General features: G+C 50.1%; 1 protein-coding gene across 4 annotated transcripts in view; it reads left to right on the top strand.

The window, feature by feature from the left end:
* The first annotated feature begins 759 nt into the window (after positions 1-759).
* DIP2C (disco interacting protein 2 homolog C) overlaps positions 760-26529 on the top strand; it is a 293572-nt gene continuing 267802 nt past the window's right edge. For 2 of the 4 annotated variants that reach the window (XM_061436553.1, XM_061436559.1), the window contains exon 1: positions 854-1055. In XM_061436553.1, coding sequence (XP_061292537.1) covers positions 971-1055 — 85 coding nt within the window. In that variant the 5' untranslated portion in view covers positions 854-970. Of the gene's footprint in view, positions 1056-26529 lie in introns of all 4 variants that reach the window. The other 2 variants (XM_061436555.1, XM_061436556.1) reach the window with 2 other exon arrangements.

Here is a 26529-nt window from a genome sequence, read left to right on the forward strand (position 1 = left end):
TTCGAGGGGCCCAAGGAGTAGAGGCTGCGCGGACGACCGAGGAGGACAGACCCTGGACTCTTCCTAGCCTCGCTCCCTGGGAGAACGGTGGAAGCCACCAGTAGCCAGGAGGAGGGGCTGGTGTGCGGATTCTGGGTTTGGAGGCGTCTGGGCGAGGTTATTCAGGTGGACAGTCGGAGGGGTGAGCTGGCCGCCCCAGACCGCCAAGACTGGAGGCCCAGACTGCTGATGCCCGAGAGGTGACAGCGCTGCGGTGGCAGCGAGAGAGACGAGCGACCTGCCGGGAACCGGGGCCCCGGGAGAGGACGCGCTAGGGGCGGGCGTGCGCGCGGTCTGCCAGCACACGTGGGGATCGGGGACACCCCTCCTCCTCGGCCTCACGGTGGGGCCTGAGCCAAGGCCGAGCCCTGACTGTGGCCCCAGGGCCTACAGCTGAGGGAGTTAGGAACCTCAAACCCGGTCCTCTTTCCATGGCCCCTGTCCCCAACCCACAGGCGCATTTATTAAAAAAAAAAAAAATCAGCCCGCAAAGACCCGGAACGCAGAGGCCGGGGCTCCAGCCGGTCATTTTCTGCCTCGGGCCCGGGGAGGGCGGGGGCCGGGCTGGGTGGGGAGGCCCGCTGCGCCGGTGCGCGCGCCCGGGCCCCGGGAGCGCGCTCCGCCCCCGTCCCCACCGTGCGCGCGCCCCGCCCCATGTGTGCGCGCGCCCCGCCCCCCTCCCCCCGTGCGCGCCCTCGCCTCGCGCGCGCTCCGCGGAGCGGCCAGTGCAGCGGGGCGGGCGCGCTCCGGGCGGGCCGGGGGCGCGGGCGCGGGGCCGGCGAGCCGGGGCGCGCGGGGGAGGCGCCGGGGAGGAGCGCGCTGCGCCGCCGCCCGGCCTGCCGCCGCTCGGTGCGGGTCCGCGGGGCGCGAGGAGCGGCGAGACCGCGGCCTGGAACAAAGGGAGGCCGGCGCGGGCGGGGGCGGCGCGAGCATGGCGGACCGCAGCCTGGAGGGCATGGCGCTGCCCCTGGAGGTGCGCGCCCGGCTGGCCGAGCTGGAGCTGGAGCTGTCGGAAGGTAACAGGCCCGGCGCTCGGCCGGCCGCGCTGTCACGGGGCCCGGGCGGGCGGGGGTCCCGGCGCAGGGCGAGAGCGGCCCCCGCCCTGCGGCTCTGCGTCGTCCGCCGCGGCCCCGGCGCCGGGGGCCGGGGGGCCTGAGGGGTTCTGGGGGTCCGGGGCCGCAGGGCGGGCCTGTGGCTTGGGGCGCAGGGCGAGCCTCGGGCCGGGGGCGCAGGACGGGCCTGGGGCTTGGTACGCAGGGCAGGCCTGGGCCAGGGGCGCAGGACGGGCCCGGGGCTTGGGGCGCAGGACGGGCCGCGGGCCAGGGGCGCAGGGCGCGACGCGGGCTGAGGCGCCGCTGGGGCCGCAGGACGGGCCGCGGGCCGGGGGCGCAGGGCGGGCCGCGGGCCGGGGCGGCCTCGCGCGCGGCCTGGTGGACCGGGCTGTGTCCTTGGTGCGCGTCCGAGCGCTGCCCACCGCGACCGGGCCGGGGGCGGTTCCGCGACGCGCGGCCTGAGGCGCCGCTGGCCTGGTTCTAATGCGAAACTTGTCGTTGGACTTGAGGGTCTAATCGCGGGGTCCGCGGCGTCCGGCCTGGACCGGCCAGCACCGCTATTGTTTCCGTGCGCTGGACGCGAAGGTTGGCTGGGACTGGAGAGCCCCCTCCAACAGGCCGGGTCTGTGCCGCGTTCCCAGCGGCTCATGCTTCCAATTTGTGACAGATTCGCTACAGTGATTTCATGGAGTGTTATATACGGTTTCTCATTTTCTCTTAAGGCCGGGATCATGTGCTCAGCTGTCATAAGTTTTAGATCGGGGTTTGCTATATCTTTTTATAAAACCCACTAAAAGTTCCGAAATGTTGAATGTTGACTATAGATTTAGAATTCACCCGGCCCACCCTGGGAAGGCCACTAATACACTCGGGGTGGAGAGAGGCCGTGTCCTCTCAAATTTATATTTGGAGCAGTTTAGTAGTGAACTCGTGTGTGTGTGTGTGTGTGTGTGTGTGTGTGTGTAATGGTTTTGTGGGGCTGGCAGCCAAAAAGTAGATTCACTGGTGCCAGTTTTCATCAGCTGGGAGAAACTGGTGTTGACCTGATGTTTTCCCTTTTAACACTTTCGGGGGGAAGGAGGTGATAAAGGTGGGGGCCTGGGTGAGGTGCCTCTTCAGATGGTGCTCTCTGGAAGGCTTCTGTTTCATGTTCGGGATCCTTGGGGGCTCTGTGATGCTCAGCTGTCCCACAGGAGATGTTTCCTGGACTCTGCTCAGCAGCCGCTCTCTGAGGGGCTGAAGGGGTGCAGGCACTGCTGGACCTCAGTGCCGAGCTCAGCTGGGGAGCAGAGCTTAGTCCACAGTGGTGGGTAAGGAGTTCTGTGTGGACAGGTGGCTTGGAGGGGCGCAGGACCCACTAGAGAATATTTGCCCAAGTTCTTTGGCTTCATCACTGCTCACATGGGTTCTTCTCCCCTGCCCCCTACCCGCCACAGCTCTGCACCACAGCTGTGCTGTTTGCAACACCCTATCCTTCCTGCCTTGTCTCCAAACAAGCTCTTCTGCACCATCTGCCTCATCTTGATGTTGTGTCAGTATGCCCCTGTGCAGCCTCTGGACTGACCAGAATCTCTCTGCCTCCCCAGTCAGCCTGGGCTGGGCTCTCACCTTGCTTCTGCCTGTCTCGGACAGTGTGTGGCCCCTGGTGGGAGTGGCTGGTGTGAACGTGGACAGAACACACTCACTTGCTAGGTGGCAGTTACTGGTCACCCTCAGTCACTCCTAGACTGTGTCCCTGTTGCCCAGAGGATGGCAAAGCATGTGCTCAGGCTGGTTCTCTGTGAATACCCTGTGTCCTTGCAGATTTTAAAAAGGGTTTAATGAGTTTATTATTGAGTGTCAGGACAGAGGAAGGGGCGTGTGTTTGCATGCGCGAATCACATTATTGTTTCTCCCTCTCTAAACCTCCCTAGGCCTGGCTGGAAGACCCGAGAGGAGAGGGTTGTTGCTGTGACTGCCCAGTGTGAGCCGCCCCCCTACTCCCCCTTTAGCTGTGTCATCTTTGACTTGTGTTGTCTGCATTGGGTTGATTGGGTCTGTCTTTAAGGTCATTTGGAATTTTGTGTATTGTGACCATATAGTATAGTTTACCGGCTTAAGCTAGGTGAATCGATTTGCTTTTCAGTATTGTTTACCAGAAACCAAAGAATGAAAGGATCAGAAATTCTTGTCTCCTCACATTTTGGAACTTAAAAAATCCCTCACCATATCCACTTGCAAAGTGAAAAGTTAAAACAACTTTTAATGCTGAATTGAGAGTATTGCTTTCATATTTATCTTCAATCAGGATTCATATGAAGAGAATTCTTTAAGTTAGTCATCATTTTATTAAAAGGCTAGAAAATACTGTGGAAACGTGTGTGGACTTTCTGGCACTCAGTTCTTACAGAGGAGCATGGAAAGCAGTTCCGTTTTCAGCACATAATGTAGGCTGAAAAACCAGAGTAGGCTATTCTCTCAGTGTTCTACGTGGCCTGCCAGCCGCTAATGGTTGTGTATAATCTAGATCAGTAGATGCTGGTCCAGCTTTGGTTTGCCCTGTCTGCTGTGCTGTTACAGACACTAATGTTCTGTTTTATGGGTCACTGTTGGGTGCAGGGTTGCAGATTGACTTCTTGGCTGCAGAGCTCATATTTCCACCCTCCTGCCCTGCTGGTTGCCGCCTCTTTACTTTCCACTGTCTGTTGCTGTCCGGTGCTTCCCCTCGGGACACTGGGCTCCTCTCCCCAAAGAACTAGTGCCAGCAAAGAACAGGAGCTCTCTGTGGGGAGAGGCCTCTGATCCTTGCCTCTGGGGGAGTCTTGTGGGGCCAGGAGGATGCTTGGCACTGAATGTAAGATGGAGAGGAAGCCGGTGAGCTGGCTGGTTGCTGGGGGCCAGGTGGGGTGGTGAGGCTTTTTTCCCCCACACACTTTTCCCTGAATCATTTTTTCTTCCCTCTCCTCCCTTCCCTTTCCCTTCATTCTTGCCTTTTGGAATCATGCATTTTTCTCTTTGGCTTTAAGAGAGCCACTAAGTAGGTAATATGTGAATAAACATTATTTGGCTTAAAGGAAAACTTTAAATGGAAACATCAGCAAAGCAGAGCAGAAAGAGAAAATTTCTCAATAAAGGCAGACTCATGTCTTACTAAAAAATTAGCTGTTGATTGAAATTCAGCAATACATTTCTCTGTTAACTGATGGTTTGTGTCCTGGGCTGTGCATACCCTGGACTTGCAGCTCTAGAGGATCTCATCCCACTCTTTCAGCAATGGTTCCATTCTTATTTCGGTAGGACTCTGGGAAATTGCCTTGTGATACAGCCTGTGAAAACTGTGATGTTTGCAGAAGAGACGTCTGTTAGCTTTATACTTTGTGGTTTTTAATTGTGAGTGTGCCTACTGACTTCCTAACTCTTGCTTATGGGAGTTACTCAGTCTGTAAGGTCCTGAATTCCTGCAACTAGCAGTTATGTTCTATAATCGACTCCAACTTAACGTTTTCTAGTAAGCGCAAAACTGCCCAAGGGAGGTGGTGGGTGCCATCAGTTCATTGTACTGGTCAAGGAATCAGTCTTTTTTTAAGTTACAGATGAGTAGTTCACATGCAGCTGGCATAATCCTGTCACGAGGGTAAAATCTTAACGAGATGGCCGGTTGGAAGGTTTGTAGGTTGGGGGGCAGGCATCTTCAGGGCTGCCAGCACACTGGCACTTGCACCTAGCTCTGCGGCCTGAGCTCCGTCCCCTGCAGCCCCCAGCTGTTCTTGGCGGTACGTGTGAGTAGAGCTGGCCTCCCGAGCTGAAGTCTGGGACCACCTTCCACGGGTAGGGGAAGGAGACCACTGTCTCTCATGCAATCCAAAAGTTCTCCTCATTGAAAGGCAACAGTGGGCTCTGGAAAACAAGTGTGTGAAAAAAATGTTTTCTTCCAGAGTCTCACTGGTAACTTGTCACTGGGAGGGGAGGAAGGAAGGGGGTGCAGATTCAGGGAGTGACAGCTGAGCTGCTGCACCTGCAGTCGGTCCTCATGCAGTTAATAAAGCCCGTTACCTCTGGGGCAGCATGTCAGTGCTGGTCCCGGGAGCTGGAGTCCTTGGCTTGATAAATCTAAAATAAAAGATTATTACCTGAATTACAGATATTTACAAAATGGCAGCATTGATATGGGTGGGATATGAAATGTGTGGACTTGAGTTTTAAGAGTTGTTCAGAGTTAGGAAAATTGTTACATTTGAATGTTCTTTTCTTGATGAGTAAATAAAGATGTCAGATTTAGCTGGGAAGGTAAGGGCACATATTCAAGGCCCTAATGTGTAAGGTTGATCCCAGCGCTCAGAAGGTATTTATGGTGCTGTAGTCACACTTAGAGCTGAATGCCGTGAGGTCACAGCTGTAACAGTGACTATTTTGTTTCATTCTGGGCCCACTGGCTTTATATTCTTGTTATGGTTTGGAGGCTACAGGCTGTTGGATGTTATGAGTCACTTTTTGCCTTCCTCCTCCCAGCCTTTTTCAAATGAGAAGTCTCTTTTTTTAGAGCTGATTTTTTTTTTTTAAAGCAGTGATTTATGGGATGAGTTGTAGCATTCTTCTGAATTGCAGAGAGAATGTATTGGATAATCTTCATTTTGATGTCATGTATATGGACTGACTCACCAGTTCAAATCCTAGTCATATTAAGGTTCTCATAATTGCTCAGGCATCTTCCTAAAATCAGATGCTTGCCTGCAGATATCGGCTAGGTTTTGCGCATCAGTGTTTTTCCTGGAACAGGGGGCACTTCACTGTGCGTGACATGATGGGCTCCGGCCGCTGTCGATGGTTCCCGTCCTCCAGTCTTTTCGTCTGTATGCCTCTACTTTCACGGTTGCCAGTGGTGATTTTCCTTCTTCTCAGTCTTCTCGTGCTGCCTACAGAGGTCACCTGCTGTCATTGCCTCTGCACCTTTCTTTCTGCTGAGAGGGTCAAAAGCTTGTGACGTCTCAGAAGCAGCAGTTGCATCAGTTTGTTGATGATGTATAATACATAGTGCTCTCGAAGAGGAGACTCTTAAGTGAGAATTCATGTGTGAGATCACAGGAGTGGGGTTTGTACATATATGGCCCTTTCTTCAGGATTCAACGCGGTGTTAATGTTCATAAGCACTTAAGACTGGTAAAGTGGGGAAGGGCTGATATGTTGGGCTGTAAAGTCAACATGACAACAAGCAGCCTTCTTTTGGGGGAGGGGACTGGGGAGGTGGCTCTTTAGTTTTAGCTGCTGCTGAATATTGTGCAAAATGAAATGTGCTCTGAGAATCACAAATTGAGATCCTTCTTTACCAAGCATTTTGTGTGATAGGTATGAGAAGTCAGGGGGAAAAAGACCCAAGATAGTGAGCACAGAAGCAGTCTGTGATTGATAGTGTTAAACAGATCTTTCCCTTCTGGGCTGCTGGTTTTTAAATCATATTTTTTTGCTTATTAGGTTGGAAAGTTTCTGTGTCCCCATGAAAAGATTGAAAACTGCTGGCCAGATCCAAACCAGTTCTGTCGGCACCAGACACAGCAATTCTTTGCATACTTGTCTGCAGTTATGCACAATTAGATTTTTTTTTTTACTGAATTATCTGGTTAGTCAAGTCAGGTATTTTTCTGTTTTTTTTTATCAGAGGAATACTAAAACATTTTAAAATTATGAAGTAAAGAATTCATATGGGTCCTGTTCATTGTGGGCTGGTTCATACCCCCAGACTCAGGTCTGAGCCTCTGGCCGAGGAGGGAGGTAGTTCATGCATCTGACTTCCCTGTGGCCACTCGGTGCTGGGCAGAGACGCTTTCTCCTAAAACCACAAGCAGTCTCTCGTGTCCTGACCACGTGTCTTACCAGTGTAGCTTGCCATGTGTCAGGCATTTATGAAACGTCCTGTTAGTGGGGAGAGACCCACCCATCCCAGTTTCCGTGCTGCCCAGTCTTAATCCTGCCTTCGTGGCTTTGTTTTGGATGTTCTCTTCTGTTGGCAGAGCCTCCTGTCAGGACCTCTTCACTCTTGGGAAAATCATGAGCACTCACTTAGAGCCCTGTCCCGTTTCTGGCCCAAGTGTCATGTCCCTGAGAAGATGTGGGTGGTGTGGCTACAGTGAAGGGGGTGGTGGTGTGTGTGGCTCCAGCTGATGCTTCCTGGACAGTTTACCTGAAATGAGAAGAGAAATGTAAACTGTGTTGCTAATTAACCTTATCAGAAGATTCTAGGTCTTGATGAGTAAAGTAATATAAGTAATGGCACCCCACTCCAGTACTCTTGCTTGGAAAATCCCATGGATGGAGGAGCCTGTTAGGCTGCAGTCCATGGGGTCGCTAAGAGTCAGACACGACTGAGGGACTTCACTTTCACTTTTCACTTTCATGCATTGGAGAAGGAAATGGCAACCCACTCCAGTGTTCTTGCCTGGAGAATCCCAGGGACGGGGAAGCCTGGTGGGCTGCCGTCTATGGGGTCGCACAGAGTCGGACACGACTGAATTGACTTAGCATAATGTAAGTAAAGATTACGGGCTTTGTTGCAACTAGAGCACATTGGGTCATGTCAGTGTCATGGTGACACAGATGACAAGATCTGTATTTACACGATCTTACCTGCACAGAGGGTGAGAACAGTAGCAAAGCCCGATGGTGTCAGTGGCCAGAACGAGTGAAATCTGGAGTTGGCCAGACTCGTTGGGAAGGACGGGTTCACCCCAGAGCCATCAGTCTCGGGGGCTGGGTTTAGTGGAGGGGGCACGGAAAGCACCAAGTCCATGTCTCACTCGTGGGTGACCTTCGGTGCTTCCCGAGCCTCTTTGGGTCTTTTTCTGAGTCTTATTTGTGGAGATTTGTGTGCAGATCCTGAGAATTCTCATGTGTGTCCTCTGAGGAGTCTTCCTCCAGATCTTCATGTGTAGGGAGGGTGTCCCCTGCTGTCAGATCGGGTTAAGAACCCTGCCTTCGGGACGGTTGTGGGGATCAGTGATACAGTCACAGTGTGTGCTCCGTAAACATTCATCCCCACAGTTCCCCCGAGGCGCTGTCACTGGGACAGGGTTTCCCAGCCCCGCCTTTCTCTCTGTGGTTTGAGTTACACGGATTGTGAGAGCGGCCCTGGGAGAAAAGCAGGGTGCAGAGTGTGAGGTGGGGAGGGCGTCTCTTAATAGTTGCTGCCTGGGCACTTACCCTGCCTGGAGCAGCTTCAGAGCTGTGAGGCCTCTTTTTTTTTATTTTAATGATAAATCTTCCTTTCTGGTGGACTCTCTGTGTCAATACCCCTGGAAACCCCCTTTTCAACCCTTTTACTTTTCAAGAGAAAAGGAAGGGTGTCCTAGGTCAGACTCCAGCCCAGGTGTGTCTGGCAAGGACCACCTGTTAGGTCACAGTCATTGAATCCGGGACCACATGTGGATCTCCGCTCAGAGTCCTTCCCGGCGCCTCGTGGAGGCGAGGCTGACCTCCACTGGCCCTGACTCTGGAATCTTCCTCCTGGAGCTGCATGTTCCCCAGCCCTCAGTGCGTGTGGAGAGGGCTCAGCTAGCTAGCTTCTCCTTGTTTCCCATGACAGAGGACATGTATGCCACTACGGGCCACACAGGTGGGGCTGCGTGAGCCCGGGCAGCTCTGAGAGGCCAAGTCAGAGTCAGGCTCGCTGTGGCCATGACCCCGGGGCTTGGTGCACCCCCCACCCCTCCGCCCAGCACTCACCACAGGGCCTGGGCTTTTACCCTCTACAGTCACCTGGCGGTTATGTCGGTGGTTCTGTGTGGGTTTGTGAGTATGAGTGGCTCTTCTCATCAGTTTTTATAAGCTGCTTCTCTCTTCCTTTCTGGCTGCGCTAGGTCTTTGTTGCTGCCTGCAGGCTTTCTCTGGTTGTGATGCGTGGGCTTCTTGCTGCGGTGGCTCCTGTGGTTGTGGAGCATGGGCTCTAGGGCGTGCAGGCTTAGCTGGGATGTGGGCCTGTGGGATCTTCCTGAACCAGGGATTGAACCCTTGTCCCCTGCTTTGGAGGCAGATTCTTAACCACTGGACCACCAGGGAGCCTTTGTGCTTCAGTGAAACCTAAGCTGGTTCTTTTAAAATAAAAACCGGAGATAGTCTGAAGCGCCTCCCCCGCCCCCCTGCCATGAACTTGTGTGTGTATGTGTGTGTGTGTAAGTCTCTCAGTTGTGTCTGACTCTTCGTGACCCTGTGGACTATACAGTCCATGGAACTCTGCAGACCAGTATACTGGAGTGGGTAAGCCTTGCCCTTCTCCCAACCCAAAGTTATGTATAATAACGATTAATACTTGAGTAACAGCAAGCAATAGGATCGAGCTGTGTATGGATGTGTGCTCAGCTTCTTCTGACTCTTTTCCTCCCCGTGGACTGGAGCCCACCAGACTCCTCTGTCCATGGAATTCTCCGAGCAAGAATATTGGAGTCGGTTGCCGTGTCCTCTTCCAGGGGATCTTCCCAACCCACGGAGTGAACCTAGGTCTCCTGCATCTCCTGCATCGCAGGTGGATTCTTTACCCCTGAGCCACATGGGAAGCCCATAAGGTAATCTTTAAGGAGCTGTTTAGGCAAAGGTGCAATTCCACTAAACTTAGGTCATTAAAAAACACCTATTTAAATCCAAGGAAAAATCAACTTGCCAGGGTGGAAACTCTTTTACTATGTACATTGTAATGTATCTCAGGCCCACACTTCTGTTGCAGTGCTGTGTCCTGTAGGGACATTCTGTCCACATGAGATTTGGTGTTTGGGTGATTTTGTTGTTTCATTCTGCTCTTCAGTTCAGTCCAGTCACTCAGTTGTGTCCGACTCTTTGCGACCCCGTGAATCGCAGCACGCCAGGCCTCCCTGTCCATCACCAACTCCCGGAGTTCACTCAGACTCACGTCCATCAAGTCAGTGATGCCATCCAGCCATCTCATCCTCTGTCGTCCCCTTCTCCTCCTGCCCCCAATCCCTCCCAGTATCAGGGTCCTTTCCAGTGAGTCAACTCTTCGCATGAGGTGGCCAAAGTATTGGAGTTTCAGCTTTAGCATCATTCCTTCCAAAGAAATCCCAGGGCTGATCTTCAGAATGGACTGGTTGGATCTCCTTGCAGTCCAAGGGACTCTCAAGAGTCTTCTCCAACACCACAGTTCAAAAGCATCAATTCTTCGGCGCTCAGCCTTCTTCACAGTCCAACTCTCACATCCATACATGACCACTGGAAAAACCATAGCCTTGACTAGACGGACCTTTGTTGGCAAAGTAATGTCTCTGCTTTTCAATATGCTATCTAGATTGGTCATAAAGCTCAAGTGAATACAGTCTTACTGCAAATAGTGGGGCTAGTTGTCCCCCACCAAGCCCAAAATTGACTTGGACCAAATGAAAAATAGCACTTGGAGTCATTTTGCTGTTGATACCAGAGTCCAGACTTTAAGAATTTGTTACTTGTACATAAATTAATATGAAAAGAAAGTAGAATTCTGCCTCCTCTGTTTCTATGGTGATGAATTATTATTTAGCTGTTATACTGGTAAGGGATAATATAGGCATTTATAATGCTTGTTGGTGTTTTAGAATTTCTTGCCTGTTATTTGGAAGATCTGGCTCTGGACACAGGGATGAAAATAACCTTGATTTTGCTTTTTTCCTTCATGACTTGTTGAATTTGACACAGGTAGGATTCTGGTTGAAATCTCTCCTTTATGGAAAGTGTGTTAAGTAAAACACACTTTCTGAAAGTGTTATACAATGTTCTATCTCCCATGGATGCAGAGGAACAGAGCCTTGGGGAAGGAATGTGGGCAGAGGTTCCTTGGAGGGACTGCCGTTCTGCAGGTGACAAGTGTCTGCTGTGGCAAGTGCTTTGCACAGGAAGTAAACTTGTGGACTGGCTGTGTCAGTGGGGTTGTAGGGCAGTCTGACCACTATCGCTTATTCTTTCTAAGATTTATTTTTTGGTTGTGACGGGTCTTCGTTACTGCGTGCAGACTTTCTTCAGATGCAGTAAGCGGGGGTGCCTCTTCGCTGTGGTGTGTGGGCTTCTCTTGTTTCGAAGCAAGGGCTCTAGGGCGCACGGGGTTCAGTAGTTGCGGCTCATGGACTCTTGTAGTTGTGGTGCATGGGTTTAGTTACCTGCAGCATGTGAGATCTTCCCAGACGAGGGATCAACCTGGTGTCCCTTGCATTTCAAGGCGGATTCTTAACCAGTGGACAACCAGGGATCCCCTGTCGTTTATTCTTGAAAGATGATGTGAGGTGGAAGCAGTATTTAGAACACTAGCATTTCTTGAATAGAAGAGATGAAATAAACCTTGTATATCTCATAGTGTCTTAAGGCTTTCAGCTCTTTTCATGTTGACATTTTTTTACTCCTTTGAAAGTATTTTCTGGGAAAATGACATTAGCTTCTTTGTATAGATGAGGAGACTTCAAACGAATAGAAACTCATGAGCACTAGAATATTGGCTTCGTGACACATTTCTACCATCACGAGTTAACTGAACCATTGGGCGGCTTTCTTCTGAAGCAGGATGGGGACCCCATCTTCTCCTATGAGATCTGCAGGAGCTCTGGAGTCCGGGGGGCTTCTAGGAGGGTGAGCAGTGGGCAGCCTCCTCCCCAGCAGCCTGTTCCTGTCAGAGGAAATCATTCATCTTTCCCTTGCACAGGGTTGTAATGGGTGGAGGCTTACGCTGCACATTTTCTTTGCTGTCTGCCTCTAAATTTATATTTAAGATTGAGTCTGTCATCTAGGGGATGGATATGTGGGTGTTCACCATACATTTCTGTTTTCTATATGTTTGAAATTTTCCTGTTTGTCGTGGAAGATGAACAGCATCCTTTAGAATCAGGAGACTGGATCAGGTTTATCAGAAATCTTGATTGTTTTGCTCAAGAGATGATGCTGTTAATTCTTGTGTTGTTTCCTGGAAAAATATTTAACTTGAGGTTCCAGGAATAACTTCTTCAGTGTCTCTACAAGAGTGACCTCTCTCCGAGCTTCCTATTACTAACCAGGATGATGGTGAGTGTGTTTAAGCCGCCACCAATCACTGACAAGGTGATCAATCTTAGGTCTTTTAAGCAGAGTGCTTTTCTTCCAAGCGGACTGCCTGTCTAATGACCTCCAGGCTTTGCAGAGATGGGGGCCATGTCTGATGGATGTGAACCACCCGCTCTTGGTCCCCAGAGAACTGGAGTCTTGTCGGTAGGAGTGGACAGTGCATAACTTAGACTTTTAAATCAGATGTTGCAAAGTAATGTCTTTTTTTGGCATGAACAGAGCTTGTTACCTGTCTGTTGGGGAGGACACCTACATGTCTCAGGGCACCACTCCCTGATTGCTCACCTGTGCTAAGCACTGCATTAGGTGTCTACATAGATCACTTTTTTTTTTGAAGGATATTTGTCTCACAAAAAGGGAAGCACGTTAGCAAGCTTGCCTGGGGCCCTGTGGCTGAGTGGTGGGTGCCACTTGGCTGGTTTGCCCTGGAAGCCCTCTCAACACCAGCCTCCTCAGTTCTGGCTCCTGACTGGACAACACCCTCATGGAGTGAGCCAGGAGTCCAGCTCACAAATGGAGTGTGGAAGGAGATACCAAGTTTCTTGGTATGTGTGGTGACTTCTCTTTTTTATGTATTTACTTTCACATACCCTAATAATATGTTTTTTTCACCTGATAGAACAGTTAATTACCAGCCATTACTGGTACAGAGTTCCATGAAGGATATTTTAGGAACCTGTAGTCTCAAAAAAGAGCCTTTATATTCATAACTATAATGTTCTTAATAACGTTGTTGGGATTGTGGCTTTCTTTTGTTTCTTATTTTTAGATCCTTGAGTGGAAGCTATTTAGTGATTACTCATAATTGTGAAAATAATCTAGCAATGATAGGAACTTGTTAGGAAAATCTGTGTTTTCCTTTCTTTTATGTAGATAACAATATTAATCCAAATAAATGTTGGCAGGAATGACCATGTGGGTAAGATTTTTATGTGATGTGGCCATCTTGAGATATCGTCTCAGGACTTTTCTAGAGCACCTATCTTTATTCTCAGTACGTGAACACTCCCCATTCCCTGATTGTTCCCATTTGAACCAGAAATTTGAATCCACATGTCCGAGATGGCGCGCGCGTGTGTGCGCACGTACCGCCGTACTGTTTTGCTGTGAGAGGGGCTGTTTGAACACTGCTTTTGGACAATTTCCAGTCTCGGTCAAAAAACCTGTAAGTTCTTATTAGTAAAGGTGAAGATTCTAGAGACCATGGACTATTCTATCTCCAGATCATTTTTGTGTATTTATAGTTGTACCTGTTCTGTTAGCAATGAAGGCCATCAGTCTTGGCCTAGTCAGGCCACGCTTATAGAATTAAGGGAAACAAGATCACTTCCAGCTTGTTTTAAATCTAAAGCTGCTAGCTATCTCCATAATAACCCAATCTTAAAAATGATACAATTAGACTTTTAGTGAATTAAGTTAATTTGGTTATCTACAGTTGAATCATTTCACTGCATTGTGAATTAACTTTTTTTGATTTCTTCATGATATGGAGTCAGTCCAGAAGGTAGGCTGTAGCCTTAGACCAAAGCATTAACGTTGTTACTTGTCACTTGAGACCAGCTCTGGGGTGATAGCCGTAGCCTGTGTTTAGTTCCTGCTTTCTACCTTGTTCTTGATTCCGAGTCCCTCTTGGTCTGCCCGTGTTCTTTCCACATCCCTGCTCCATCCTTCTGTTCTGTTGGCTTTCCGACCCATTGTAGATGTGTGTGAGGGAGAGAGGGTTCTAACTGCTGTGAATTTTTGATAACCTGTGGAAAGGACTTTGTTTTTGAGCAAAACACCTCTAAATGAACCTCCAGTCACCTGAATATCACGGATTTGTGGACTGTGGGTGGAAAGTTTTAATTGTTTTTTGTGGGGTTTGGCTGACCTCTCTCTGCCCCACCGATTACTCCTCCCATCCCGTGTACTCAAACTCTGCAAGCCTGGTCAACACTGTTAGATGCAAAATAATGAACAGAGCGCTATAAATAAGAATTCACGTGTTGCCACACAAATGCTTTCCCTGTCATTTCAGTGTGGATTGCTGCTCCTGTGGGGACCCTGAGGATTCTGGCCTTTGTTTGGAAGCACCTCACAGTAGGGTGATATGAAATGTGAAATCGGCTACAATATTGTTATCACTCACAAGCAGACAACAAAGATACTTTCATCAGCTGAAAATTAGGACGTGCTCAGTTTGGATGTTGGATGACCTTTTTGAAAAATGCATCTGGCTTTCGTCACACCTTGAAAGCTGTGCTTATACTGTTTTCTGTGTTGTACTTAGAATGTCTACAGTTCTTAAAGGATATATTTACTTATTTTAAGGAGATAAATTATTTTACAGTAAAATACTCTCTGGGGATTTAGGTGGAATAGGTTTGCCATGGCTTCCCTCTGGTGGCTCAGTGGTAAAGAATTCGCCTGCTGATGCAGGAGGCACAGGAGATGTGAGTTCAATCCCTGGGTCGGGAAGATCCCCTCGAGAAGGAAATGGCAACTCACTCTAGTGTTCCTGCCTGGGAAACCCCATGGACAGAGGAGCCTGGCGGGCTACAGCCCATGGGGTCACTAAGAGTTAGACACGACTGAGTGAAGTTAACACTGCCCTCCTGCACACAGGTTTGCCATATTGTCCACTGTTTAATACCAAATGTAGTGGGCTCTTAAGTGGCCGACATGCCACACCACCTTGCAGGTGTGTACTTGGGGGGAAGTTGTGTGTGTGTAAGTGCGAACATACACACACACACACGTATATATAACTGGTTCAATCACCTTTGATTCCAAAGATGGGTAGAGATTGTTTTTGGCACATGAGAGCTTTTGAATTGTTCTGTTCCTTAAGCATTTATTTCACTTGCAGTTTATTGAGTGAAGCTGTGTTAGATACTGTGAGAGTGGTGACAGCTGTTTTTATAAAGACAGGGCACAAGCTGGTGGGAAGTTCAGTATCCGTCAACGAAAGTTGAGAAGGCCCCTGTGAGGCTGTGTGGAATCAGGTGCCCAGTGAGTGGTGGCAGCCAGGAGGGCTCTGAGTCAGAGGAGGGAGCCGCTGGGTGCCCCTTCGTTGTGCCCAGGCATCTGTGTTTGGGGGTGCCATCCCAACCCTGCTCTCCGCCTGGCTGGCTCTGGCTGCGGCATGGGACTGGGCTGGGCTCAGGCAGGAGGCCCGTGGGATCGTGGCACTGGAGCCTCTCCTGGCTTTCAGAGGCCCATGAGTGCTTGTTCATGTTCTCCTTGTGTCCTTCCTCTCCCCCTGCCCTGTGTTTCCTCTGGATCTGTGCTCATGGCCTGTACTCATGGCAAGCTCTGTAGTTGCTTCCAGCATGGGGACCAGTGCTTATCATGGGGGACCTGCCTGTGGGGGTGGTTCCTGGGGGAGCACAATGTCCCTTTGTCTTGTGGGCCTGGGGGAGCACAATGGCTCTGGCCCTGTGCTCGAGCCTAGGCACCTGTTCCCAGCCCCCTGCCCAGTCCCCACAGGGTAGGCCGTGGCCTGCATGCTGGGTGGCCACCTGTGGAAAGCCAGTCTGTGACTGTCACTGCCCTTGACACTCACACAGGTGGTGACACTTGGCCCCCGTGGACAGCCAGGCTCTGCCTCACCATCCGTGTGTTCTCTCCTGTGGAAAGCAGGCCATTTACTGTGGTTACCTGGGAGGCCGACTGCCTGCCCCAGCTCCCATTTTCAGAAGGGTGGTCTTGGGTGGGACCAGGGTGTGGGTCTCCAAGTGAGTCCGGTGCAGCTGGCCAGCCTGTGGGAGCTTGGGGCCTCCCCATCCACTTCGAGCTAATTGTATGTTTCTTGGTACAAGACTGTTAGAGTAGAAGGAAAAGAAGTAGATGGTAGGAAATTCTAGTTGAGTCTCAATGCTGGGAGTATTTGGGATAAGTAATAGCATCCTAGGCTTTATGTTCAACTTTCCCAGTAGGTACGAAAGGAATAATTGTGAACAAATGGCAAGCTTGAAGAAAATGGAAATCCACAATTGCATTGTGTGAACTTTTATTTCAAATTTTTTATCCCCCGTGTGGCTCAGACAGTAAAGAATCTGCCGGCAATGCAGGAGATCTGGGTCCGATCCTTGGGTCAGGAAGATTCCCTGGAGAAGGGAATGGCTACCCACTCCCGTATTCTTGCCTGGAGAATCCCATGTACAGTCAATGGGTTCTCAAAGAGTTGCACACGACTGAACAACTAACACTTTCACTTTCCCATTAATGCAGAGGAGGAACACTAAGAGTGGGCTTCTCCCCTGTCCAGCCTGCAGGCGGGGAGCCCAGCAGAGATGGGATTGGTGATGCCAGGTGTCTGCCAGCCTCAGTGGTCACTGTGGGTCCTTACACGTTCAAAGTTGGAGTGGAGCCTGAGCCTTGGGAGAGAGGAAGGGGACTTCTCTGAGGCATCTGCCCCCGACTGCCAACCTGTGCCAGCAGGCTGTGTTCAAGGAAGCAGGGATGCTGAGCCCAGGGTTGGCTTTGTGGTCTGTTCTGGGCAGTAGATCCCATGAGAGAGAAGCTCAGCTCTTGTTTCTTTCTGACGCTCGCACGTTTCACCTGGTTCCTGTGGTTGATGGTTTCCAGGGAGGTGGTGTGGGGCTTGCTCAGGGGAGAAGCAGCTTTTCACGTGTGTTGGGAGTTCGGTCATCCCCGCCTGGTCACATGGTGGTCAAGACTTAACCTCTACAGACTTTTTAGGGAAAATGCAGAATCTTCTGAACACCTGTGTATGCTTTTCTACTGAAAAGGTTATTCATATACTGTAAAGCTTTCTGGAACTGTTAATATTATTTTCCCTGTTAGAGGGGATTGTTAGTGGACTTGTACTGTTAAAAACCTTGTTCTAGATTGTCTATTTACTGCTTACTCTTTCCCACTCTTCTTTCCCTGAAAAAAGCACCAGTTACAAATGAAGTTAATAATGAAATAGAGGTCACAGAAACGTAACAGTGTATTAAAACATGTTAAAATATGTACGTATACTTTATACAAGTCATCAAAAAGGGAAATAAAGACCGAGAGGACCCATGGTGCAGAAGTCTTACTGTGATGTGACCTGAGTCTTTAGAGCTCTGTGTTACTTCCTCAAGCTCTGTGTTACTTCCAGGCGGGTCTCTCTTGACCAACCCCGGAGTAAAGAGTGAAAGATGGAAAGGTGATTTTGGCATTAGCCAGTCATAATTCAACAAACTTGTTTTATTAGTTGATAATTTAAAGCATTTCACAGTTATACAAATTTGCTAACGTACTTTTTTTTTTTTTTAAGTTTTCTTACTGTATGTTTCTTCCGGAGTCTGTGACAACTTGCTGACTTTTCTGCTATTCTGAATTACAGTGTGTTGAATTAGGAGTTGTAATTCCTTCTGCTTTAATATTTATTGAAAAGTTCCCTATATATTTTTAGGTGTATATTTGGTACAGTTTAAAATGTTTGATACACTACAATTTTAAAACATCACAAGTATTATTATAGGATATAAATTGATATTTTTAGAAAGTAAATAAATATAAAAATTGGGACAAAGATTTAAAAAAACTATCTGTAATTTTACAGTTCAACATAATGCCAAAACATTTTATTTCTCCATATCATTTGAATTAATCCAGAACTATAACTAAGTGGTGAAACAAGGTTGATGCTATGTAATTTATAACAATATGTTGTATGTATCGTTGTGTTAGTTTATTGAGGGAGTCATTCACCACACGAAACAGGCTTTTGTTCTTTCTAAGTAAAAGCAAGGTTCACAGTTAAATCTCTTTCTCAGGCTCACAGGAGTTGAAGCTGGCAAAGACCCATGATCAGGATTGCTGACCGGATAATTTCTAGTCAAGAACTCACAGAAGTTCAGTGGACTTCCCCAAACTAGTCCTCCTTTTCTTCCCCCTGGAGCAAAATAAACTTGCTAGGAACTTACATTGTGTCTTATAAAGGTCTGTCTATCACAAAGCACTGTGCTTGGTTAAAGAAAAAAAGGCAGAAGAAAGTTTACACATGAAGATGCCTCTGAACTGAACTATGTTGAAAACACAGAAGCTTAATCCTTTTGATTTTGGATGTTAACCCTTTATCAGATAAAAGGATTGTAAATAACTTCTCCTGCTCTGTAGGCTGCTTTTTCAGTTCATTGATGGTTTTTCCTGCTGTGCAGAAGCTCTTTAGATTAATGTATTCCCACTCGATTTTGCTTACATTGCCTGTGCTCTTGGTGTTCTTATCCAAGAAATTATTGCCAAGATCTTGGTCAAAATCTTTTCCTCTGTGTTTCTTTTAGAAACTTCCAGGCCTTACCATTAAGCTTTTAATTCATTTCAAGTTAAATTTTCTGAGTGGTCATTTTCTGCTTGTGGTTTTCCAGTTTCCCTAATGCCACTGATTGAAGATACTTTCTCCAGTGTCCTCATACAGTTCAATAGCAAAATAACAAATAAGTCAATTAAAAATGGACAAAGGACCTAAAAAGACATTTTTTCAAAGAGAACATATAAATGTTCAACAGGTACGGGAAAAGGAATCCAGATCCCTAATCATCAGGGAAATGTGGATCAGACCCCACTGAGATATCATCTCACATCTGCCAGAATGGCCCTCATCAAAAAGACAACGAATAACAAGTGTGGGTGAGGGTGTGGAGAAAAGGGACCCTGCGCACTGTTGGTGGGAATGTAAATTGGTGCAGCCACAATGGAAAACAGAACGGAGGTTCCTCAAAAAGTTAAAAACAGAAATACCATAAAATCCAGCAGTTCCACTCTTGGGTACTTTTTTGAAGAAAATGAAAACACTGGCTTGAAAAGATAAGCACCCCCATGTTCATAGCAGCGTTGTTTACAATAGCCAAGACATAGAAGCAATATAAGTATCCGTGGACGGATAAACGGATAAAGATGTGTGTGTGTATGTGTGTACATACACGTGTACAATGGAAAGAACAGGAAGAATAGGATCCTGCTCTCTGTGACATCATAGATGGGCATTATGCTAAGTGAAATTGTTGTTTAGTTGCTCAGTCGTGCTCAACTCTTTTGTGACCCCATGGACTGTAGCCCACCAGGCTTCTCTGTCCATGGGATTTCCCAGGCGAGAATACTGGAATGGGTTGTCACTTCCTTCTCCACAGGATCTTCCTGATCCAGTGGTTGAACCTGCGTCTTCTATATTGCAGGCAGATTCTTTACCACCGAGCCACCTGGGAAGCTCCAGTGAAATTAGCCAAAGACAAATACTGTATCATGTATATACAGTTATATTTGTCAGTTGATGCTTTCGAGCTGTGGTGTTGGAGAAGACTCTTGAGAGTCCCTTGGACAGCAAGGAGATCAAACCAGTCCATCCTAAAGGAAATGAGTCCTGAATATTCATTGGAAGGACTGATGATGAAGCTCTAATACTTTGGCCACCTGATGTGAAAAACTGACTCATTGGAAAAGACCCTGATGCTGGGAAGGATTGAAGGCAGGAGAAGAAGGGGACGACAGAGGATGAGATGGTTGGATGGCGTCACCGTCTCGATGGACACGAGTTTGAGTAAACTCTGGGAGTTGGTGATGGACAGGGAGGCCTGGTGTGCTGCAGTCCATGGGGTCACAAAGAGTTGAACACAACTGAGCGACTGAACTGAGCTGATTCTTGTCACTTACACTTTGGAAAGTTGGGGGAGGAACTTGATCCTTTAGGCCGGGCTTCTCAGCTGCAGCTGGTGGGTGCCCAGTGTGTGCACCGTGAGACGTTGAGTGTCATCACTGCCTCCTACCCTCAGGTGCCATGAGAACCCTCGCTCCTAGCACTCTTCCCCTGGCTGAGAACCACTGCTGTTGCTGGCATGTGAGGCATGCAGGTTACACTCCCCAATCAATAGCTGTTTCTAGTTTCTGGAAATCTGGTTGTGTGACATAGTTCAGTGTTGGTGTTTGGTTAGACAGACACACAGGCCTTACTGTCCAGACCTCAGTGTGTGTGTTTTACAAAGACGCAGCCCTGCTGATGCCTGGATCCTGCATGTTTGTGTGGCCGTGGGCACGTGCGCTTCTGCCTGTGTGTGTCTGAACCTGACGTTTCCACTTCTGGGGCGCGGCTCCCCAGGGGGAGCTCTGAGCTCGGAGGTCCCAGTCCCCCTGCAGACTTTCCTCACTTCTCAGTGAGGGTGGAGGGTGACCCCACTGCCCTCCGCCATGTTCCTTTGCTGTCCCAAACCAGGTCCAGTGTGTGGGTGGTTTCCCTTCTGGCCTTTCTGTTTGTTAATTAGTTTAGTTGCTTCCTTTACCATCCCCGAGTTTCCCATGCTTTTTTAAAGCTGGATGTGGAATTACAACAAAAATGCAGCCTGTGCCAGGGCAGTGAGGGGCACAGCTGGCCATTTAGGAGAGTTTGGAGCGAACGGGGCAGCGGTTTAGGGTTATGGGCGACCCTGGGGAGATGGGGCCCTGGTGCTGCGGAGCAGGAGCCCAGGCTTGGGCCGGGGGTGTCTGGAAGAGTGGTGGGTGGGAGGTGGGCCTCCGGGTGACGGCGCTTCTCTGGGGAGGACGAGCCTGCAGACGGGTGGGGGTGGAGGGAGAGGCCGAGAGCCCAGGAAGGCGCCCAGAGGACCTGGGAGCCCTCGGGGGTCTTGGGCTCATGCCTATGGGTGTCGTCTATACCTGGTCTTGGGGTGACCACCCCACACAGAACATGGTTCCTGGGCCCCTGCTCTGGGACCCTGCGCCCTGAGATCGGGTTCATGATCGGAGCCCATTGGGAGTGTGGTCCCCAAGTTGTCTGATTGCATTTTGAAGCAGCCACGTTGGGGGGCCAGGCGCTGGTTCTCTTCTTCAGTCCCATGTGTCCCTTCCTCTCTGGTGCTGGGTGACGGGCGGGCGGGAGTTAACAGCGGAATCTGCAGAGCCAGCCTCAGGCACACTGGCTCTGAGCTGAGGGAGGGGGAGGGGAGAAACGTGCGTTTTCACTTGGACACTGGGTCCTCATGCAAGAGAAAAGCATGGGATTTTTGCCAGATTGTTTAAATATTCTAATTGTGCTCACTTTTATCATCATCATACGGGAGCTGGGGGTAAAAGTAGCTGAGGGAAGGGAAACATTTAGGAGAAGTTCAGGTTATCACTTGTGTTCTGATTCTGGGGTTTTGTCTGAAAATGCCACTTTTATTTTTGGTAGGATGCTTTTTAGCACTTGTGCTACAGCATTTGGAACTCTGTATTTTTGTGATATGTTCACTGGGAGGTGTTTAAAATTAGATTCCTAGAAATCAGCTGTGGAGCGCGTGGCCATACCTCGCACCTGGCAGGGAGCCCGGCCGGCGGCAGTTCCTGGTGTTTGCAGGATGCCCAGCACCTGGGGTCTTCTCTGGGTCTCAGGACCAGCATGGTGTCCTTACAGCCCTTCCTCAAGTGAGCCTTATGGCCCTCACGGCTGTCAGGCGGGTGCGTGTTTTTACTGTTGTCCTGCTTCTTCCACTGAGGGTTACTCTTCCTGCAGTTGCGAACAGAAAGGAAAGGGGCATCTTCCTGCAGACTCCGAGCTCAAGCTGAGCTGCCCCGGTCACTTCTGTGCATTTCTGGCTTCAGAGGGACCCATCCTGGGGTTCGCTTTTCTGACTTCCCTGGTTCACTTTACCCTGGTGTTATTTCTGAAGGCTGTTTCTTTGCCTTCAGTTTTGAAAGCTGTGGTTTGGTTTCCAAGATGATGAAAGGGTGGTGAATAGGGCGTGGAAAGAAGGAGCAGGAAGGGCCGGGCGGATTCTCTCTTCACTGTAGTCAGTAGGAAACCACTCAGAAGAAACATCAAAGTGGGTCAGTCCCAGGAAGTCCTGGGGGCATGTGGGACCACCTTAACCCTAACCATACTTCTAACCCCTAACCCTAACTTCTAACTCCTGACCCTAACTCCTAACCCCTAACTCCTAACCCCTAAACCTAACTCCTAACCCCTAAACCTAAACCTAACCCTAACTCCTAACCCCCCAACCCCTAATCCTAACCCCTAACCTCTAGCCTCTTACCGAACCCTAAACCTAAACCCTGACTCTAACCCTAACAGGCCTGTTTGGCCTTGTCGCGGGGTGGAGAAGGAACACCCTCAGTGTGAGGCCTGAGCCGCGTCTTGGCAGACTCTGACCATGACTTAGCTTCGTTCTCCTGGTGGCTTTGGCTGGAGCTGGGACAGCTGCTCTCAGATCCGCTATACTTTCTCCATGAACTTGAGTGCGTCAAAGATGTGGGAGGTGGTGGCCTGACCCCTCCCTCCTTAAAGCCACAGTCGCTGGGAGAGCAACAGCATCAGCAGAAGTCCAGGCTCCTTGGGGTGGGTCAGGCACAAGCCCTTCTTCCTGAGCTGCCTGGCACCCCCCTCACTTGTGCTGGCCTGGAATCGTCCGTATGCTTTGCGCCTGTGGTCCCTGACGAGAGCGCGGGGAGACTTCTGCCACGCCCTCCACATGGGACGGGCGAGTGTGCCCGACGATGACTCTGCTGTTTCCCGGGAGCCTGCCATAGACCTTGCTCTTGTCCTCGTAGGAAACCAGAGACACCAAAAGAAAAAGCCAGGGGAGGCCGAGCTGTAAGAAATGGCTAATTGTGTAGGAGAGGGAGTGGCGCTGGTTATAGAGTGTGCATTTCCTATGAATAGACGTCATTACGTGGAAATGCGGTGTTTATAAAGTCACATTTGAATATTTTGAGAAGAGCTTAGAGAAGAGATGCTGTTAAGTGTGACAGGCTTCTTGGGGCAGTGTCTGCACATACACCGGCAGGACGCTGTGTGTAGCTGGCAGGGCAGAGCACCCACTTCAGGCTCTCGGTTCTTCTTTTCTTCACTGTGAGAACCAGGACTGAACATTGTCCTGGGAGCCACACTGCGAGGGGCTGCTCTATCTTCCTTCTACAGCCCTTCACTTCTCAGGACGTTTGATGGCCCCTGTGTGCTCTGGGAAATTGATGTTCTGTGTAAACAAGTGCATCATGCCTGATACATGTCACATGCGCAGTGGCTTTTAGCTGTTGTTAATTTTCCTGTTGCGTCTCTAATGTGCTGTCCTTCATTTGAAGAAAAGGGCACATGTGTATAATACATAGCAAACAGTGTGGAGAGAACCAGAGCCTTTTCACGAGCCGAGGTTTCATTCTAACGAAAGCAGAAATGTGCTGGGAACCCCCCAGGACTCAGGATGCACACATGGCCCCCTAGACATTTTCACCATGCATGGTGCTGCCTGCCCAGCTGCTGTGCAAAGGATTCCTAATGATCTGGCTTTTCTCCTCTTTCATCGGTGGGCTTTTTAGAGAAACCCTTAGTTGTCAGAAAAGCTCGATGCGTTGTGTGATTAGAGGCAGCTGTGATGAGGGGACACCGGGAAGCAGTGTCTGGGGGAGGTGCTCTGCTCTGTCACCCCAGGGGCTGCTCTGGGTGCCATGTGGGGGCAGCTCTCATCCCTAGCCTGTCCCTCAGCAGTGGGGCTCCTTTGGGGGACCCTCTCCTGAGCCCTCTTTGGGGGAGAGCAATTGGCACGGCCTAGTGCTGGGTCCTCCCGCGGAGCCTAGGCCCTGCTGTGACCCTGGCCCAGGAGACATGTCTACAGGCATCTGTGAGCTCAGGCAATAGGCAGGAGCCCTCCAGGAGGAGCCAGGACCTCCTCTGCTGAGCTGTGCTGGCTTCATCCTTTCCCAAGGCCTTAACAAAGAGAACTTGGGCTTATGAGCTAGCCGCAGGACCATTTGGTGTGCTTTTGGCATTGCTGGCCCTGCTAGGAGCCATGTCCAGCTGCTGACCGGTAGGGGCCTGTGGCCCCATCCCAGTGGAAGACTTAGTGTTTCTGAGTCAGGAAGTTCAAGGATGGAGATGCTGATTCTCCTTTTAATGTGTAGCAGATGGTCTCTCCAGCAAGCTCAAGACTCAGAGCTGTGGGACGACGGGCAGAGCCCCGGGTGTAGGCGGAGGACTGGGTGTGGGTGCGCTTTGCCTTACGCCCCTCTTGCCCTCGAGGCCCACCTTCCTCGCCACATCTGCTCTGATGAAGATGCTGTGGGTCACAGGGCGTCCTGGGGTTTCCATGCCTTTGGTCTTCACACAGTTTGGATGGTGGTGCGGGACTTGGGCACCCAGAGGTGGGAATTCCACCACCTATTTCTGGGACCCAGGGTGACTGTTCGCACTGGGGACATGCTTGCTAACTTGGAGATTTCTTTAGGGTTTGTGCAGCTGTCTTTGTGGGAAGCCCTGATGCTTCTGCACACCCTGGAATGAAGATGCATCAGGAGGAGTGGCTGGGGGCCCTTGGACTTTCTCAGAGGCCTTGTCTTGAGGCCGGCGCCTCAGTCAGAAGCCTCAGGGCAGCGTCTGTCCCCATCTCTCCCCCCCACCCCCAGCAGTGGCTGCACAGCCTGGCTGAGCCTGGGGGGTTCGACTGAGGGGCTGCCCCGTGAAGCCACGGGGTTGGGCCTGGTCCTCTGCTCCGGCGTGGTGTTGGCATTTCAGGTCTTAGCAACATGCTTCTTGAAAATTTTCAGTCTCTGACATCCAGATGTTGTCTTCTAATCAGAAATGAGTGGTTTCCGATAGGAGGAAACATGCATGGTGGGCCTCTGTGACATGACTACATTCAAATCTGGAAACACTCAGTTCTGGAGGGAGATGCCGGGGCCGCCCGCCCCTTCCAGGGAGATGTCCCACTGGAGGGACCAGTCTCGTGGCCCTGGGTTCCAGGTATTCGGCTCACACCGCATGTGGGAGGGGAGGGTGAACCGTTTGTGTTAGAAGGAAACATTTGCTTGGCTCCAAAATGTGAGTGACTGTGGCCATGGCTGGAAGACTCCCCTACCCTGGGTGTGATGTCCATTTCACCACCTGAAGTGAAGACTGGGTGGCTGGTAGATTTCCCCCTGCCCTTTCTGACCACCCTCGGGCTCCATGCCGCCTGCTGCCCACAGGTGCCCAGTAACATGCAGGCACCCCAGAGGGCGAGGAAGTGGTGACTGGGATACCTGATGTGCTGGGTGCTGGGGGCTTCTGTGTTGTCCCCTCGTGGCTGAGAGAGGCCTGGCTGCCCCAGCCTGTGGTGAGGGCCCCCGGGGCCATGACATGGCAAGGGTTTGGGGTTTTCAGGGAAACACTCACAGTTTAGCAGGATGAAATCACAGTGCAGCCCGCACAGCACTGGCTAAGAAAGAAAGAGCAGGATCTGTGTTTCTGGTCGGGGAATGTGCACAACAAAGGGAAGAAACAAGACAAAAAGGTCATCTCCTGTGATCCCGTTTCTCTTAAAAAAATAAAAATAAAAGATGTCCCTGTATAGATTCGTCTGATTAGAGGAGTTGTGTGGAAAGGGGCTTGGGGTGAGCCCAGAGGGATGATTTCCTGTTACTTCCCAATGATTTTGTTTTTCAAAGCAAATAGTGAAGTGGGATTTGAGTGGTGGATTGGCTTGGCTGTGGAGACGTGTGGATGTCAGCCTGGAGCAGTGTCGACTGCTGACAGAACTCGGGGTCCCGGGTCATGGGCAGGGGTGGCTGGGCTCCTTCTGCTCCTCAGGAAGGTCCTGGTGTTCCGTTGTGTCCCCATGAGTCCCAGAGCCCTTCTGTCTTGGTCTCCTTCACAAGTTACTCGTCACTCATGCCTCACCGTCAGGAGGGATCGCAGGTTGGGGTGCTCGTCTCGTTTGTCCAGCTGCTACATGCCCCACGATGCTTACATGGAGAGAGTTTTTCTGTGCCAAGAGTAGTGTTTGGAAAATCCCTAGATTTTAAGATAAGGAAAATTTTGAGACTATAAAGTCATTTAAATGAATATTCCTAGTTGCTTTCAGGGGCCTGTGTTCTTATAAGGTGAAAGTGAAGTCACTTCAGTCATGTCTGACTCTTTGCAACCCCATGGACTGTAGCCTGTCTCCCGCAAGAACACTGGAGTGAGTTGCCATTTCCGTACCCTTTTGGGAAACTTTTTTTTTTTTAATATATATTTTATTGGAAAGGCATTGAAACAGTTGAAGAAAAACTTGACTCTTTTGCATAACATCCTCAGATGGATACTATAATTATAGCATTCACATACATTCTGCCATATCTTCTGTTTTTTAATGAACATTGTAGTTTATTCAGTCCATCATGTGGTCCTTTCAGAGTTCTGTGGTGAGTCCCTTGAGCCAAGTGCTGGGTACAGAGACAGAAATGAGAGGCACATGTGGACCCTGGTCTGGTGGGGCCGATGTGCCCAGATGAAGGGGCCGGTGACGCTCGGGGGCCTGGGGCCTGGAGCTGGGTGGGGCTGGAGCAAAGGCTCTGGGTGTCTGTGCCGAGCGGGAGGGTCTCTGGGTGGATGTGGAGTTGGTGGGCCACTCCCAGATGCAGGGTAAGGGCTCTTCCCACAAGGAAACTGAGTACCCTGCTGGACAGCTGGGTGGACATGACTTAGGCCCACAGTGCTGTCTCCGCC

The sequence above is a fragment of the Bos javanicus genome, chromosome 13, assembly GCF_032452875.1.
Source record: "Bos javanicus breed banteng chromosome 13, ARS-OSU_banteng_1.0, whole genome shotgun sequence".
Classification (NCBI taxonomy): domain Eukaryota; kingdom Metazoa; phylum Chordata; class Mammalia; order Artiodactyla; family Bovidae; genus Bos; species Bos javanicus.